This window comes from Nyctibius grandis, chromosome 7 (genome assembly GCF_013368605.1).
Source record: "Nyctibius grandis isolate bNycGra1 chromosome 7, bNycGra1.pri, whole genome shotgun sequence".
NCBI classification, from domain to species: Eukaryota; Metazoa; Chordata; class Aves; order Nyctibiiformes; family Nyctibiidae; genus Nyctibius; species Nyctibius grandis.
In genome coordinates this window covers 2,807,685-2,823,672 of record NC_090664.1, presented here as the reverse complement: position 1 = coordinate 2,823,672, position 15,988 = coordinate 2,807,685, and the positions used below count along the sequence as shown (strand labels likewise).

The 15,988-nt window shown below is 42.2% G+C and overlaps 1 protein-coding gene across 3 annotated transcripts in view; it reads right to left on the bottom strand.

The window, feature by feature from the left end:
- The window catches only part of ELMO1 (engulfment and cell motility 1), a 319,175-nt gene that overhangs the window by 234,754 nt on the left and 68,433 nt on the right, over positions 1-15,988 (bottom strand). For all 3 annotated transcript variants that reach the window (XM_068404555.1, XM_068404554.1, XM_068404556.1), the window contains one exon: positions 5,821-5,871. In XM_068404555.1, coding sequence (XP_068260656.1) covers positions 5,821-5,871 — 51 coding nt within the window. The remainder of the gene's footprint in view (positions 1-5,820; positions 5,872-15,988) is intronic.

The window sequence follows — 15,988 nt, the reverse complement described above, 5'->3', positions numbered from 1 at the left end:
TGGTACTAACCAGACAGGTGCATTTCTACAGTTTAATTTAAATCCCTCAGTGCTGAAACACCGTGGTGGTTTAAACTGCTGCTTTTCCTGGCTTGTTACTGCCACTTCACCTACAGCTGCACGTAGGTCAGAACGCAACAGAGGAGCAGATACGTTACACAACCCTCATTATACGCAAACCAGATCCAACAGACCCAGCAAGGCTGACTAGCGTCTGATCCAGGTAAGTAATGAGATTCCATTTTAATTAGTAAAGACATTAATTGTTAATATTTTTACATTAATACTCAAGCACAATTTCTACATCTAAAGCCTAGTACAAACATAACACACGGAGCAGTCCTACGCAATCACTGCACACAATTAAGGAGCCAGAAACAGAGAAACAGGGAAATGGTCACATCCAGAATCGTGTACTAAATCAACAATAAAGCATTACAGAGGCATAGCCATATGTATTATGTAAATATGCCTAAAATAAGTTTATGCAATCAGTAGCCACTTCACAGAATCACAGAATCACAGAATCAACCAGGCTGGAAGAGACCTCAGGGATCATCGAGTCCAACCATTGCCCTGACACCACCGTGTCAACTAGACCATGGCACTAAGTGCCATGTCCAGGCTTTTCTTAAACACCTCCAGAGATGGTGACTCCACCACCTCCCTGGGCAGCCCCTTCCAGTGTCTAATGACCCTTGCTGAAAAGAAATTCTTCCTAATGTCCAACCTGAACCTCCCCTGGCGAAGCTTGAGGCTTATGAATGTTTGAGAAGCAATTTTTCCTCTTGCTGTATTTGAAACAATCTTTTTTGCTTATTATTCAAAACATGTCTTTGGAAACCTGAAAAGATGAGATTAAACTTTTATCTATAAAAAGGCAAAAAACAACGGCACTTCCCAAATCTTCCTCTTATATTTGCCTGCTCATAGTACAAAAGTGGCTCATTGACATCCACGGTCAGTGCTCCTGGTATAGGATTCAATAATAACTCTTTCACCATTACATGATAAACATAATCACAACCATTGGCTGGACTTGCAAATATTTATGTGTTTACTGAACTTCAAGAACATTAACTCAGTTGAGCACGTATTAAAGCAACCGTAGATCAAAGATTATAGACCAGACCCCCAAACTTTTACTCAAAGATAGAGGATTCAGATGTATAATTAGAAATAGGTTAAAAAAACTCTAAGCTTCCTTGTTTGTGTAGATCATATAAATAAAAAAAAAATGTTGCTCACATCTGTAAAAGCATTCAGGGAAAACACTATGATGACTATTAACAAACACCCCTATTTACATGATTGCTTATGCTAGAAATACTAATAGAGCTGCCCACAAACAACTTACAGGTTTGAGAACTCAACCAATCTCCAAACAGGGGATCAAAGAAAAACATGCGACAAAAGCAAATGATCAGGCACCATAAATACCACATTAGAAAAGGCTGCCCATTGACCCAACATTTATGGTATATAGTTCATGAGCAAGCCATGGTTTTTTTAAGTGCCCAAGAAATACTTTCAAACACACACACAGAATCACACAGAATCAACCAGGTTGGAAGAGACCTCTGGGATCATCGAGTCCAACCGCTGCCTCTACACCACCATGTCAACTAGACCATGGCACTAAGTGCCATGTCCAGTCTTTTCTTAAACACCTCCAGAGATGGTGACTCCACCACCTCCCTGGGCAGCCCATTCCAATGTCTAATAACCCTTTCTGAAAAGAAATTCTAATTAGTTCTGTTTGAAAACCATTACATTCAAAAAGAAGAGGCCAGTTCCTTCAGTTTAATTTTCCCACTATTTTAGCATCCTTTCAAAATGATTAGTCATTTGAACAAGGATTTGCAGGATCCGATCAAAGGAATCCTGCAGTTGCACACACTAAAAGGCTGGACCCTGCTTGCTGCATTGCAGGACACAACTGTCCTTTCAGACCAGTCTCACACTCGGGAGCAATTACAGCTCATTTATTTATACCCCTACCCATCATCCACTGGAATATGGGTATCACAGAACAGACAATAGCAATCTGGCATTTCAGCTGTCACGTATGTTAAAATACAAAGAAATGTTGCATAAGAAACTTTTGACAAGTCCCTTCAGAAATGCAAATGGGCAAAGGGGGAAAACAGGTCATGGAAAACTGCAGAAACACACAATAGCACAAAGAATTGTTAAGAAAGATGATAGGAGAGGTTAAAAATAAATAAGAAAGATGATATAGGAACAAAGATAATATGAGAGAAATTCAATCTGTACTCAAGTTACCTAGGAAACAGAGTGTCTGTGCGGTGAGTGGTTTATAGAAGAAAAAAATAGCATTGTTTAGAAAAAACAGCCTTTCAGAGAATCTCACAAACTTAGCAAACAGACCTAGAGAAACAAAGAGGCAGTTCAAATTCCCACCAGGCCTAATGACTGGTGTTTGCAAAGTTTTAACTCAAAGAAGTTTAAAATAGACACACTGTAAATCTCTGAAGGCAAGTATTTATAATGGGTTTAGCAGTGCACTAACTGCAGCTTTGTCCTTGCAATATTAACAATGGTTTTCAGAAAGAGATCTCTATATATGCACTCAAAATAATCTAAATCTGAGATTATAGAAGAGAAAGTATTTAACACGTAGATTTGGGGAGTTAGATTTCAAATCCTAGTTTTAAAAAGCCAACCCAAAAATGCTGGTTTATTACCTCTAGATAAAACTACCTTTTCTCCCTGCCTCCTTTTAATCTTTCATAGTACCTGCTCTGGGTACAGGAGCAACACACAATTTGAGGCTAACGACAACAGAACTCAAAAAGATCGTATCTCATCCTTCTCACCCCGTTTTCAATGACTCACAGCATGCAACTGTGAATTGGTACAGCCAGGCTACCGGCTGTCATGGTAATAAAGTGCATGAAAATTAAGAACTAGAAAAGCATTTTAAGTTCATGCAGCCTTCAGAACTGGTCAAAATGATTCCTCTCAACTCTTCAAGGAAAAAAGTTTCCTCAAAAGGCTTGTGAAGTTCAGGACAGGTTTCTTTTTTCCCCACAATAGCTAGAAAGTAAGCAGGTCAGGCCTCTCTGGAACTACATGAATAAACCCCAGACACTGCATCATCTGTATATGGCTCCTTAATTTCTCTCAGTCCTCCTCTCCTCCTTTTCTAATTTCTCCACCTCTTCAAAAAGCATTTTGTGTATAATTTTGTTTTTCTGGGAGAAGGGGGAGATAGTTTCAGCTTTATACTGATGTGGGATGAAGTAAAAAGGGGGGAAAAAAATTCAGAATCTTAATATTGTCACAGGATGAGAAAAACATTTCCCACCCAGCTCTAGCAGCTAGGAAAGCATCTTTCCCATTTTGCAGGACTATACCATGCAGTCTGTTCTTCACATTATCTCCTCCAACTACTGTTGCTCTCACATAGAGTATCAGAGGAAAAATGGAAACAGATGGCCTGTTAGCTTTTCAGGGCGAACGACAAGCTTTGTGTGGGTCACCAGTCTAAAAACCACAGCTTGGAAGCCTTTAATCTATCTATTTTAGGTACTTCTATGATGACCACTTTGACAGTACCTTAAAAGCAAAGATACTATTGTAGGGTGGGAACACACAAGCTTCATTTTATGTTTATTTTAAGAATACAAATACTCTCTAATCTGATGAAAACCAATCCAGTCTCAAAACCTCCTTCTACGCCACCTCCATGATTCTGGGAAAAGTTAACAAAAAGTTTCTAAAAACAACGGAAAATTTGAAAATAAGCACTGGTTCAGAGATAAATGTTAATACCGAAGATTAGAAAGTAGACTGCCTTCTACCTGGCTGAGTCACTCATAACTGCAGGCCAGTGCCAGAGTGGTCCATAACTTGGCAGGTAACATATAATACCTCAGTATCCTAAGGACTCCTCTCTTAGTTGACTGACCTTAAGGCAAATCACCAAAGAAACAGAACGAGCAGAAGAGAATCTTATGCAAAGCCCCACATTCCTGCCCACAGGTATTAGGAGAAAGTGTTATAAACCCAAAATTTGCCTTTTGTGCTCATAGGTCATGTTTCCAATTGCACAAGTGATCATGAAGACAGACAGACAGCCATTTCCACACATCAGTCACAGTCTTCAGTTTTGCATGGTGCAACTGGTTGTGGATTTTGAGACAGGGAAGGATTCCATGAGTCATCTCATGCTGTCACTCCATGCTGTGGTTACACAAAAGAATGATGCAGTGCGTTTGGATGACATTGGTTCTTGATGAACCACAGATGTTGTTTTGATTTCATGAAATCCCAAGTCTGGGCAGTAGATAGCCCTTTTTCAGTGGAGTGACTATTTGTTCTTAAGAAATCCCAAAGGTTAGGAGAAGCCACTGCTGGGGCTGTCTGTTTCTGAGGAAGTTCCACCAAATGGGGTTTACTCCACCAGCAAGTGGTTTCCCCATGTACAAGGCTGTTCTGGTGGCATATGGCAATAGACTCTGGAGTCACATAGACTCTGACAGAGCCATGGTCTTAAATTGTTGGTTATTATGACTGTAAAGCTCTATATATAACAACCACTAAAAAGATGAAGGACAATGGAAATCTCCTGTCTTTTTGCCCAGCTGTCTGCTGCTTAGAAGTGCTTTCTGTTAAGAAGCTACACTCTGTAGATTAATATTGCAGTCACTTCTTAAGAAACTTGAGGTGTGTATATGCTTCCATATTGGCTTCTTCAATTTCCACTTACACACAAACCTGCATAGAAATTCAGTCACCTCCTAAGTCCAATATAAGCCACCGTGAGATTAAGCAGGCTGAGGAGGAGTGGAAATGCACATGACACCTGGCGAACCTGGGAAGTTAGTAACAACATACACTTCTCTCTTTCTTTACTTTGTGCCTAGACCCTACTAGCTGAAAAATAATCCATCCAAAAACGTATCTATAATCTCTCTGGGTTTCCAGATAGAAGTTTTCACATTTTATGGCAGTAACTGACCCCACTCTAAACAGGTTCAACAGAAGCCAAAAGTTAAACCACCACAGCTCCATCTTGCCTGTTCAGATGAGCTGCAGCCCAGGGTGGCAGTTTGGCCATAAGAATGCTTTGAATCTGCAGAAGCTAGACCACCACCATGAAGAGGTAAACCATTTTAATGGCACATTACATTTGTCAGCAAGGAAATGGGATTGCTGCTGCCTTAGACTTATATTTTCTGGGACTAATAGTGGCTTTCAGCATGTGGCAACAGTACTGCTCAACTCAGCAGGAAAACAGGCCATTACAAGGCAACCAGCAACTCTGCTGTGCTTTTTGAGGAGCTGGCAAGGAGGTGGTGTTGGAAAAAAAAACAACCCAAAACCAGTAAAATCTCATTACAGTTGACACTCACTCAGTAGAAACCCAGAGACCAGGAAAGCTCTGACCTGAGCTGCCCAGCAGAGCTCACCATGATTCAACTCTCAGCCTTTTCTCTTGGCTGTCAGCTCTGGGGCAGAAAAGGAGCACTTGAGTGAGGCTGCAATGCCAGCAAGGAAGCAGAGGTATCTTGGACCTGAAAGCTGTTTCCAGTGGAAGAGAAGTGAGAGACAAAAAACACCCAGTTGTGCCGACCCTATCACCAAATGTCACTCAGAGCTACCACCCCTGCCCCCATAACCCAAAAAAAGAGAACACCACATACAGTCATCTTGTGACCACACCATCATCCTTCTTTGCAGGGGGATTGTGGGATAGCGTGGCTAAAGCTTAAAAATACATACATCAGTTCACAATGATTTACTAATCAAATCTTCACTTTGAAGGGAGAGAAGAATAGAACAGTAACTCACTGGAGATGTTGTTAACCGAAGGATCGCTCCGTTTTTTATTTCATTACGATTCTGAAAGAGAAAAATCCAAAAGGTTTTATTTAAGACTCACACAAAAAGATGAAACATGCATTGAGCAGAATGCCACACTAACCAGCAACAGTACTTTCCCCTGGCTGCATGCAAGAGCTTCCCACTTTCATACGTGAGCTAACATCTATACAGTATTTTCCCCACTGAGGCATACTACCACTAGCTTCAAGAAGTAGGTGCCTGTTCACATGATATTTAACAAATCTGAACCCTTTCAAGAATGACTGCATGTTTTTCAAAGTTTATCTTCCACTGGCAACTTCTAAATATTTCTTTGAAATATATTGTCCACGGTGTCTGGCTCTGGGATTGTGCTACATAGTTGAGGAGTTCGTAAGTTTGCTGAAACCTATGATTAAACATCTGCAGGATTTAAAATTTATCCCACTGGCTCTCCATTTTCTATAACAAGAACATGCTGACTTAAACCACTGGAACCAACCCGCTGAGCTCTGCCACCACAACTTTGCATCCTCCCTCCAAGTAAAAAAAGCATCGCCGTCAACAGCAAAGTTCAACCATGCCGTAAGTCATTCTCCTTACCCGGCTGGCAGAAAGAGGTGGCATTAAACATTTTCTCCTGGTTAAGCTCACACAACACGTTCAATTAAACTAAAGCTACGGGCAGATGAAAAAGCTGCCATGGCGTAAGCTATGGTGCATGCTTACAACATCCTCACAACTTTGTGGTCAATGTCCATGCGCGTGGTCTTCGCCTGCGGTAGGCGTAGGGGAGCCTGCTCATCTTTCGACAAGCTACGTCCTGTCCACCATGGGTTAAGAGAACACAGCACCTTGCACAGTGAACATACCAACAGGTACTGACCGTGCACAGTGCAACGCACAGACACAACTTCATTCGTGGTTCACTACCTTATTCATCGGCTGTTACCCTAATTCATCACAGCAATCAGAGGAAGCCCTAAGTTTGAGAGATAAGAGCTAATTTTGTTGTAAAGACCACATCGCAGGCTTGTGTTTAGCCAAATAAACGAAGGTGTATTTCTTCTCAGGCAATTTTTCCCAATTTCATTTCATCCTTCCTGCTCCAAATCAGATATATCTCAAATCCAAAATGCTAAAAACAGGAGAAAAAATCTTGCTTGAAATCAGGTCAAGTAGTCCCAAAATAAAACTCTAGTACACTGTCTCTTTCTTGGTACCCAAGGCCTCCGTGGGATTGGTTCTAGCTATATGCAAGATCACCCTCCACCCACAAACACTTCACTCTCACTGAAATAACTGAAGTGCCAGACAACACAGGGGGTGCAAGGGAGAATCTTTTTGACAGCATCTTTGCTTACATATGCATCTAACTCATCTCAGCCCTTAGTCTCCTCCTGCCAGAACAGCCCCAGGGAGGCCAGCCAGGCTATGCTTGAGAGGGGCAAAAAAGGGTGAGTAGCTAAGTACAGGGTGACTTCCCACAGCACTAACCAAGTGCCAGATTTTCTCCTCTTGTAGTAAAACAGCACCAGACTCAGCTACATCTCATGGTGTCTAAGGAATCTGTGTGAAGTGGCCATAGTGTGTTTGTGTGGTTTAATCTAAAGTGTTGAAACAAACTCACTTTGCAAACAGTTGTAGTGGCTTAAACTGTTACCACCTCCTGGATTTGTAGAACTGAATAAAAGTAATTGCTTTAGGACAAACAGTCAGCATAGGCTAAACCTACCTTCATCAACAGCTTAAGCTAAGCCACTGGACCTCAGCTGCATTAGGCCAGAGTATGTGTGTGCACAAATACACCCACGGTTCCATCAGCTTTACTTGGAAGATAGCAAATCACAGTATGCAACAATATTAGAATCATAGAATCGTTTTGGTTGGAAAGGACCTTTAAGATCATCGAGTCCAACTGTTAACCCAGCACTGCCAAGCCCACCACTAAACCATGTCCCTCAGCACCACATCTACTTGTCTTTTAAATACCTCCAGGGATGGTGACTCCACCACTGCCCTGGGCAGCCTCTTCCAATGCCTGATAACCCTTTCAGTGAAGAAATTTTTCCTGATATCTAGTCTAAACCTCCCCTGGGGCAACTTCAGGCCGTTTCCACTTATCACTTGCTACCTGGGAGAAGAGACCGACACCCGCATTGCTACAACCTCCTTTCAGGTAGTTGTAGACAGCAGTAAGGTCTCCCCTGAGCCTCCTTTTCTCCAGACTACACAAGCCCAGTTTTCTCAGCCGCTCCTTGTAAGATATGTTCTCCAGACCCTTCACCATATATGAAACAGTTACTGAATCAGACAACACTTAAACAACTTAAACTGTACCAATCACATTCAGAAGTGGAAGTTCACTGATATCCTTATGAAAATACTGGAGCTAAGTAAACAGACTGTTCTTAAACATAAGTAATAGTACCCACACAGGCTTATTTTTTCCAGCAGCATAACTTTAAGCTCAAGGTTTCTCATGGTTCCTGCTCTAATTAACACAAACTACCAAATCAGATGTACAAATTAGTTTGTGGTTTAACAAGTTAAGTCACTTCATCTGGGCCACAACAAGCATCTCTGCAAACACTCTTAGTCCACTGCAAACAGGAGGTACCAGGCTTTGTCTAAGAAGGCTACACTATGGTCTCAGGAGGTCCAAGGAGTTTGCTGAACAGTGGAGTACTACTGCAAGGCGGGGTGCCTCCTTCATCACCCTCCTGCCCGTGTGCTCCCTCTTCTACCTCGGACCAGATCTGGCACTGGACAAAGCTGTTTGAGGGGTCAATTGTACAATCTGATCTCACTAACCTGACAGAAAGCAGACCTGGCAGGAAAGAGAGGAGAGTTTTCTGTCAGGTTAATAAACAGAAACAAGCTCTGCAAGGGCTGACCACCGGTGCTAAGCCAGGAAAGATGGTGGAATCACATCTTTGGGAGCAGTGAAGGTGGGGGCAGGGGAAGAGAACAGGGGAAGCATGAGGAAGAGTTATACCTTCCCTTTTCAGGAGCAGCAAGCTGTCAGCCACAGCCTGAATGGCATTATTTCACAGTTGCTTCAGGCTGAAACTCCACAGTTTGTTCAGTTACAAGCTAAAATCCTAACCCATAAAAAGTTGGGCTTAACCTGATATAGTCTCTACAGTGTCCTGCATGCAGGTTAAAAAATAAGCCATCTAAGTACATAAGGACACTTATAGATTGCATAGATTATATCTACAACCAACCTGGCAAGTGAAAAATAGCTTGTTAAAAATACAGTATTGCTCTATAGTCAGAGGAATTTAAAAATAAGTGGAAAAAGGGAAGCAGATAACCTGGTTGAAGTTCAGATACCACATACAGACAAACAAGAGAACCACTATTCTCCAGAGTGACCCTATGTCAGCAGGTTATTTATAAAATAACAGAGGGAAAAGAACACACAGGGTACATAAAAGCATCGCTGGAAGTTTGGGGTCTTTCTGTTTATTTATCAAGCGGAGTCTGAAACACGAAAAGGTTTGTCAGAGCCCACAGGACATGAAGCCCAAGGGCCTTTCATCGTGCCTGGCTCAGATCAAAGTGCGTACGTCTGCCCTGTGCTGTAAATCGAATCCCTGCTATCACAAGAGATAAAGAGCTCGTCTTCAACTCCTGATTTAGACCAAGGCTTAAGGAAAACTGCCCGTGCCTTCTCTCTGCAAGTATTCAAAGCATCAAGTCTCTCCCACAGCACGCTAGCCAAAACTTGAAAGGGGTTAGCTGCTCCCCAACCAAAAACCCAATTTTGTTTATCCATTCCAAATAATGACTTAAGCGCCTACCAAGAAACAGCGTGTAAGTGTACAATTAAATCAAGAGGATTTCCTACGTTAACTGTGTAATGCAGTAGTGGGCATGCCAGTTAATTTCAACGGCAACATTTACACACAGTTAATCTGCTTAGCATTAGGGACAGCATCCTGGGGATTTCTTTTCTGGGATGACAGAACGTCACTCCAACACAGCAGCCCAGCTTTGGCAATCGTAAGCACCACTGCTATTCAGGACAGTGAGCACCACCACCAAAATCCTCTTCCAACGCATTTCTGATCTGTCTCTCAAGTGTATAATCAGGTTTGTAGATATTGTTCGTGCTGTTGATCTGTATTAGGAAGGCTTATTCCTGGGCAGTGAGGGAACTAGTGAAAAAGCACTATCCAAAATGCCCCTAAAAAACCTCCATGACAAGAAAACAAGTTTGTTATAAATGTTAGCTAGGACTAAGACAGCAGTTATATTATGGATACAAATAAGCCCCATTTGCAATATTATATCTAGCAAGAGTCTACAACCATGCGATTATTTGATTCTAATTGAGTAGGCAGTATTTCCAAGCATCATGCTCCTGTATGAGGAGCATTTTCAATCAGACAGACAACTACTATCACAAAAACACACAAACAACAAAACACAGCGGGAAGTAGAGGATATTTGGACTGTTTACCTTGTGTTCACGTCTTGGGGTCCCTCTGACTTCCAGCTCCACCAGCCAGAGCAACCTGAACCTACGTTATCTGCCACCACATTCTGTTGCTTCTCAAAGCTCTGCCTTTACTGTGCCATAGTCTACTTTGCCCAAAACACATGCAGGCGACTTGCCTCGAAAAAGCAGGCCTCAAGCATTAACAGAGTCCACCAAACCATGGAGAGGGATGAAGGTATGTGAATTAGCTTTCAAAAAATCCTATCAAAGCAGTCAAGCCATTTATTCAGAGCTTTGCTGGAGAGGGACTCCGGAAAACTTATCGAGGAAAATTAAAGTTTATTTTGCCATGTATTTGTCTTATTATTTTAATAATCTGTTATACCCAGCAAAATGCCTCATGATTCAGCTCACTGTAACTGGTTGGAATGGAATGTTTTCTTAACATATTTGAGGAAGACCTAGAAGCATTGGTTCCCATGATTATAGCTCGTTCAGCACTATTCTTTAAACTTGACCAGACAGTTTCTTTCAGACTTCTCTAACTGGACTAACGATTAACAGCCAAGAAATATAAAATTCTTCACGTGTTTATATCATTAAGTAATAGATTCTTTCCTATCCTTACTCCTATTATTTTAGTACCCCTCCCTCCAAATTGAAACAACAAAAAATTAGAGACATGAACTATATTTTAAGCTAATGACTCCCTAACATTTTCACCAGGATGACTTTGGGCAAGTAGGAAATAAGGACATAACGATACCTAAGAGAGTTCATTTTTAAGTTACAACTCAGGAAAGAGAAGCAAAGTCCTTGTTGGCAGATCTCCCTTAAAGCACCGATTCAGATGTGCTAGAGCAGCCAGTAAAGGGTGGGCATCATCAGAAGCAGCACCTAGGTAGAGGGCATCATTTTGCCACAACACAAGAACTTCATGCACCCACGTGCAGGGTACTGCGTGCAGTTCTGATCTTCACATCGTAAGGAGGACACAGTAGCATCAGGGAAAATGCAGAGAAAGGCAAGTGAAAGGATCAATGGGCTTCAGCAGCTGCCTCACAAGGTAAGGTCTCCTCAGTTTGGAGGGACAAAGGCCACCAAAGGGAAAGCAGTGGACAAGCTGAAACTAGAATTGTTGTTGTCAAATCCTGCAGTATGAGAACTAGGAAGTCACTGGATGAAAGCAGCAAGGAATCAGTTTAAAGCAGATGAAGAATGTACCTCTTCATTCAGCAGGCAGTAAACTTCTTAAGCATGCTGTCACAAGGGGCTGTGAAAGCAGGCAGTATCAGCAGGTTCAAGAAGAGATGAAAGAATTTCATGGCCCTTATATGGATCCTAAATGGACTTAGATGTAGCTCCCAACACCTGTAGTACAACAAATGCAATGCTGAGGAAGCAGGGACGGAGTGAAAGCCATCATCAGATCACAACCCTGAATCGCATTTGTTACTGTTACAGCTGAAGATAAACTATGAGGTTATATCTAACATTGGGCTGACTTGCTAGGAAATTTAAGTTCATTTTCAGTCACCAAAAACTTTAGTAAGATGAGAGTTAAGAGATATAGGTAATTATCAACAATGTACTACTTGGCACGACAAGACTGTACTGTTTTAGAAGAAATAGTGAGGCAATTAATCTTGTGATAAAATTCATTTTCTGAGAACCTGCTAGAAACAGGGAGAGTGTCTTCTAGTTTTTCACGTTCGAATTTGATGATAGCATTTTCCTTAAAAAATTAAGTGTTGGTAGTTTGGCTGAAGTTTCCAAAAAGAAGTAGTTTTCTGGAGGCACAATTCTGCACAAATCCTTCTAGTGTGTGGGCTTCCAACACGTTCCTTACATCGAATCTTCCAACATGCAGCAGCACAGTCAACCACCTAACCTTAAAAAAGTTCCCTCTTCCTCTCTTCTCCTCTTCATTCACAAAAAGAAGGGGCAGGGAGAAATCCAGAGTTTTCTTCTGGCAGATCATGACTTGAACCAACTCACCTTCCAGCAGCACAGTCACTAGGATGCTAGAAAAGTGTAGGGAATGAAGCAAGGGAGGGGAAGAAGAAAGCTCAACTACCTTTTTCTCCAGCAAAGCACAGTTACACCAGCTTGAATGCCACTGAAGCCACATCCTAAGAAAAAGTCCATACTTTGCATGATTTACTCAACTTCACGTGGAGTGATCTACAAGGACAACATTATCAGGTATCACTCGCTCTGCAGAGCAGCAGTGGTATTACACTGTGGGCAGGCATCCTTCTGACACATTAAAAGAAGTTACACGCAAGTTATTTTTAACCTGGATCGGTTCCCCAATTCAAGCAACCACACAGACAGTTGTACCAGTAACACGGAAAGGGTGGGCAGTTATCAAGCAGCCCCATCGTCCTCTGATAAGTTGGAACATAAGAGCTGCACCCTGCAAAATAAACATCAGGAAATGACAGACTTAACTGGGCTCATACTATTGTTGGTGAGATCATGTGGGGAAATCAGAACAGGGAACTCGTATGGACACCAAAAAAACACCCAAATAAGGACTGTCAAATTGAAGTCAGTTCTTCAGTGCAGTTCACCCAACACATTCACCCACAGCACCACTGAAGGGTCCGCGCAGGAGCAGTCGCTCCTTAAGCAGATGCTGCTACTAAGAGAAAGAGCTGAAGGCCCAAGCCAAGACCGTGGTTCACAGTCACTTTTGCCAAATCAAAGGACAGCTTGCTACCACGAAGCAGAGTCTTGCTTTTCAGTCTCTTGCTCATTCCTACTACCGTTTTTATGTGGCATAAATAGTTGTATAACTACTTGATGAGTCAACAAAGGAACTAAACCAGCTGAAGTTTTATCATTTTGGGTTTTGTCCACTTTGTAAGGGAAAAGACAGGAAAAAGCATCACAGTATAAACAGGAACGAGGGCCAGCTCATTTTGCAAGCACCACATTTGGAACCGCACTGAGACTTGTTTAAGGGGGAAGCCTGCAGGTGCTTGTGCCTCTCTAACATGTACATTCTACTCCTGCTCCCTTGCCTGCACCCTTCCTCTCAGACACAGAGACACTGCAGGTAAAAACATCCCTTCTCCATTGGTGACTACAGCCACAATTTGCCAACAAGTTCATTCCACATCAGCCTAAGCCAGTTCCACAAGCAACTGAGGGACAAAACAGCTCACAGCTATTAAAAAGAGCAAAGTTTCATTCCTCTTCCTACCCTTCCTTTAACTTCTTCCTTCTCTGCAGCCCATTCCTGGACATGATTCAAGGGTCCTGCCTCACCCTTACATCAGATCAGGCAGACTTCTTATTAATCAAATGTAATGAATTAAAGTAGTACAAAATGATCCCCCACCACCTCCAAAACTGTCAAAAAAATGTGCTGTAGCCAGCAGAAATGAAGTGGCAGGACCTCTTGGGGAAGGGGAGAAGAAATCAGAACCGTCCCCTTTCAGCCGTGAGCTGTGATATCTGTTCTCCGCGCCTTGTAAAACTACCCATCTAAATAGGATGGTTTATTAAGTATGAAGACAATTTAAAGAGCATTTTTCTGTCAGTCAGATCTTAACACAGAACTGTTTGCTATTAGCTGAACCCAAACAGTCGCACTGTGCCTGTGGTAAACTGTACCTATCTTCAAGTGCTGTAACAGAAAAGACAAACTTTTTCTCTCTAGTGATTATTTGCGAGGCAAAATCACAAACTAAATTCAAGAAAATAAATATCCATACAGCTTTTTAAAAAAACCACTTGATCCATCTCATCAGCCATGATGTGGAACTAAGGAACTAAGACATTGTCATATCAAATATTTAAAAAGGAGGCAAGCAGAAGAATTAAGCTGTTCATGCTGGGGCCAGAAAGCATAACAGGTTGACAGGACAGAATTATTTTCTTTGGAAAATTTAGCCTGAACCTGAAGTCCTACAAAATGAGTCCTAAAAACTTGGACTAATTGCTAAGAGAAGGATGACCACTGTTCTAGAAATCAGCCTGACAAAGACGGATTGAAAGTGATTTAGTGCACAGATACTCAAGTTTTACTTCTGTCCCCTGGAAAAATATACTAGTGTCTGCTAGTTTTTACTGGAGTCCTTGGGGCAGCGTCACCAGCATCCATTGAGCAGGAAGGAGTAAGGCCACTCCGATTCCTAACAATAAGCTGCTCTTATCATTAACAATTTCTGCAGGGCTGTGCAGATGCCCCAAAATAGTAAGAATTTTGGGAATATGCAGGGAATACCACACATCACATCGGTGGGAGAAAAAAGGGAAAGCTGGGCATAGTTTGGTCCCAGTCAAATCTGGATTGGAATCTGCCATTTATGTAGCATTACTAACAAGTATATCATCAAGAGTGGCAAATACAAGGAGCAGATCACTTGATACGTTTCTCCAGTTCCCAGCCGTCACATCACTTCTCATTCTCAGCTGCTTAGGAAGTACCAGGTCCTTCAGTGAACGAGAAACCTTCATTACTGAGAATGTTTACTTCCAACTCACTGATGTTCAAATGAATCAGTGAAAATGGATGAATATTAAAAACATAAAAGAAAAAAACATCCAAAAAACCCCAACCCTACAAGCAGCTCATTTCTTGTCCTGTCATTTGCACACACTCCCACGCAGGGAGCCTGTAGTGGCATGGTGGAATTTCACATGAATATACAATTACAGGTTGTATTCAGCAAAAATAGGTCACAAGCAAAAGCACCTTTGAGTAAGAACAAACACCAGGGACTCTACCAAGGTTCCCAGCTCAGGGGAGGCGGGGGGTAGAAGGATGTCCCATCTGCAAACAGAGCAAAGAGCCGAGTAACGACAACGAAAGCAAGGTGGGGGCAGCTCCCTGTGCAAAACAGCACAAAGGTCTCTCAAAATTTATTGAGGGAACTCAGCATCTGCCCTCCTCCACTTCATGCAATAAGCATATAAGAATGAAATGGAAATTTGGGAGTCAGGAAAGAAGGAAAAAACCACAGGGAGTCTTCAGAGGCATCAGATGTAAAAACTGAACACAACAAAACCGTGAGTGAATAAAAGATAACATAAAAAAACGGCACCAGTATCATCACTGTGTGCCAAACATAGCTCAGAGCTGGCTCACAGAGACCCTCCGCAAGAGTGAATTAGCCTTTTATTCCCAATAGTTACTCTGGTGCAGGGTTAAGAACCACCACGTTCTGCCTCCAACAGTGAAGCAAGCTTGAACACTGTTACTCCCCAGCCCCACACTCCTGCAAGACCCCCCTGCTGACAAACGTTGTGGTTTATCACATCTTCAGATGTGACAAAAAAAGAAAAAAACAAACATTTTTGAGGCTGCACTGTAATCTGAACAGCTGCAATGATCCAGCTCTCCCTCACTATCTTTTTGGTTTTAGAGACCAAGTTTGAGCTAACAATGATCCCTCCCAGAGCGCACGATGGATCTAGAGGAGCCAGACTTCGTCTGCGAGGCCAAGGGTGAGCAGCAGTAAGGGACCAGGCATAGCCACCGATGAGCCACTTGGATGTCTGTCCCTGAATCCCTAGTACTGCCAGGAAAGGAACACCGTGGACAGATACCCAAGCTGCAGTTTTCAGCCTAGGAACACAAGTAGCACACAGAATTATACAGTCATTTTCTACTCTACACACAGCATTTTCTGTTCTAAATCTGAGCTCGCTCAGACTCTAGTGCTCCTGAGTTATTATGCCTGATGTATATAA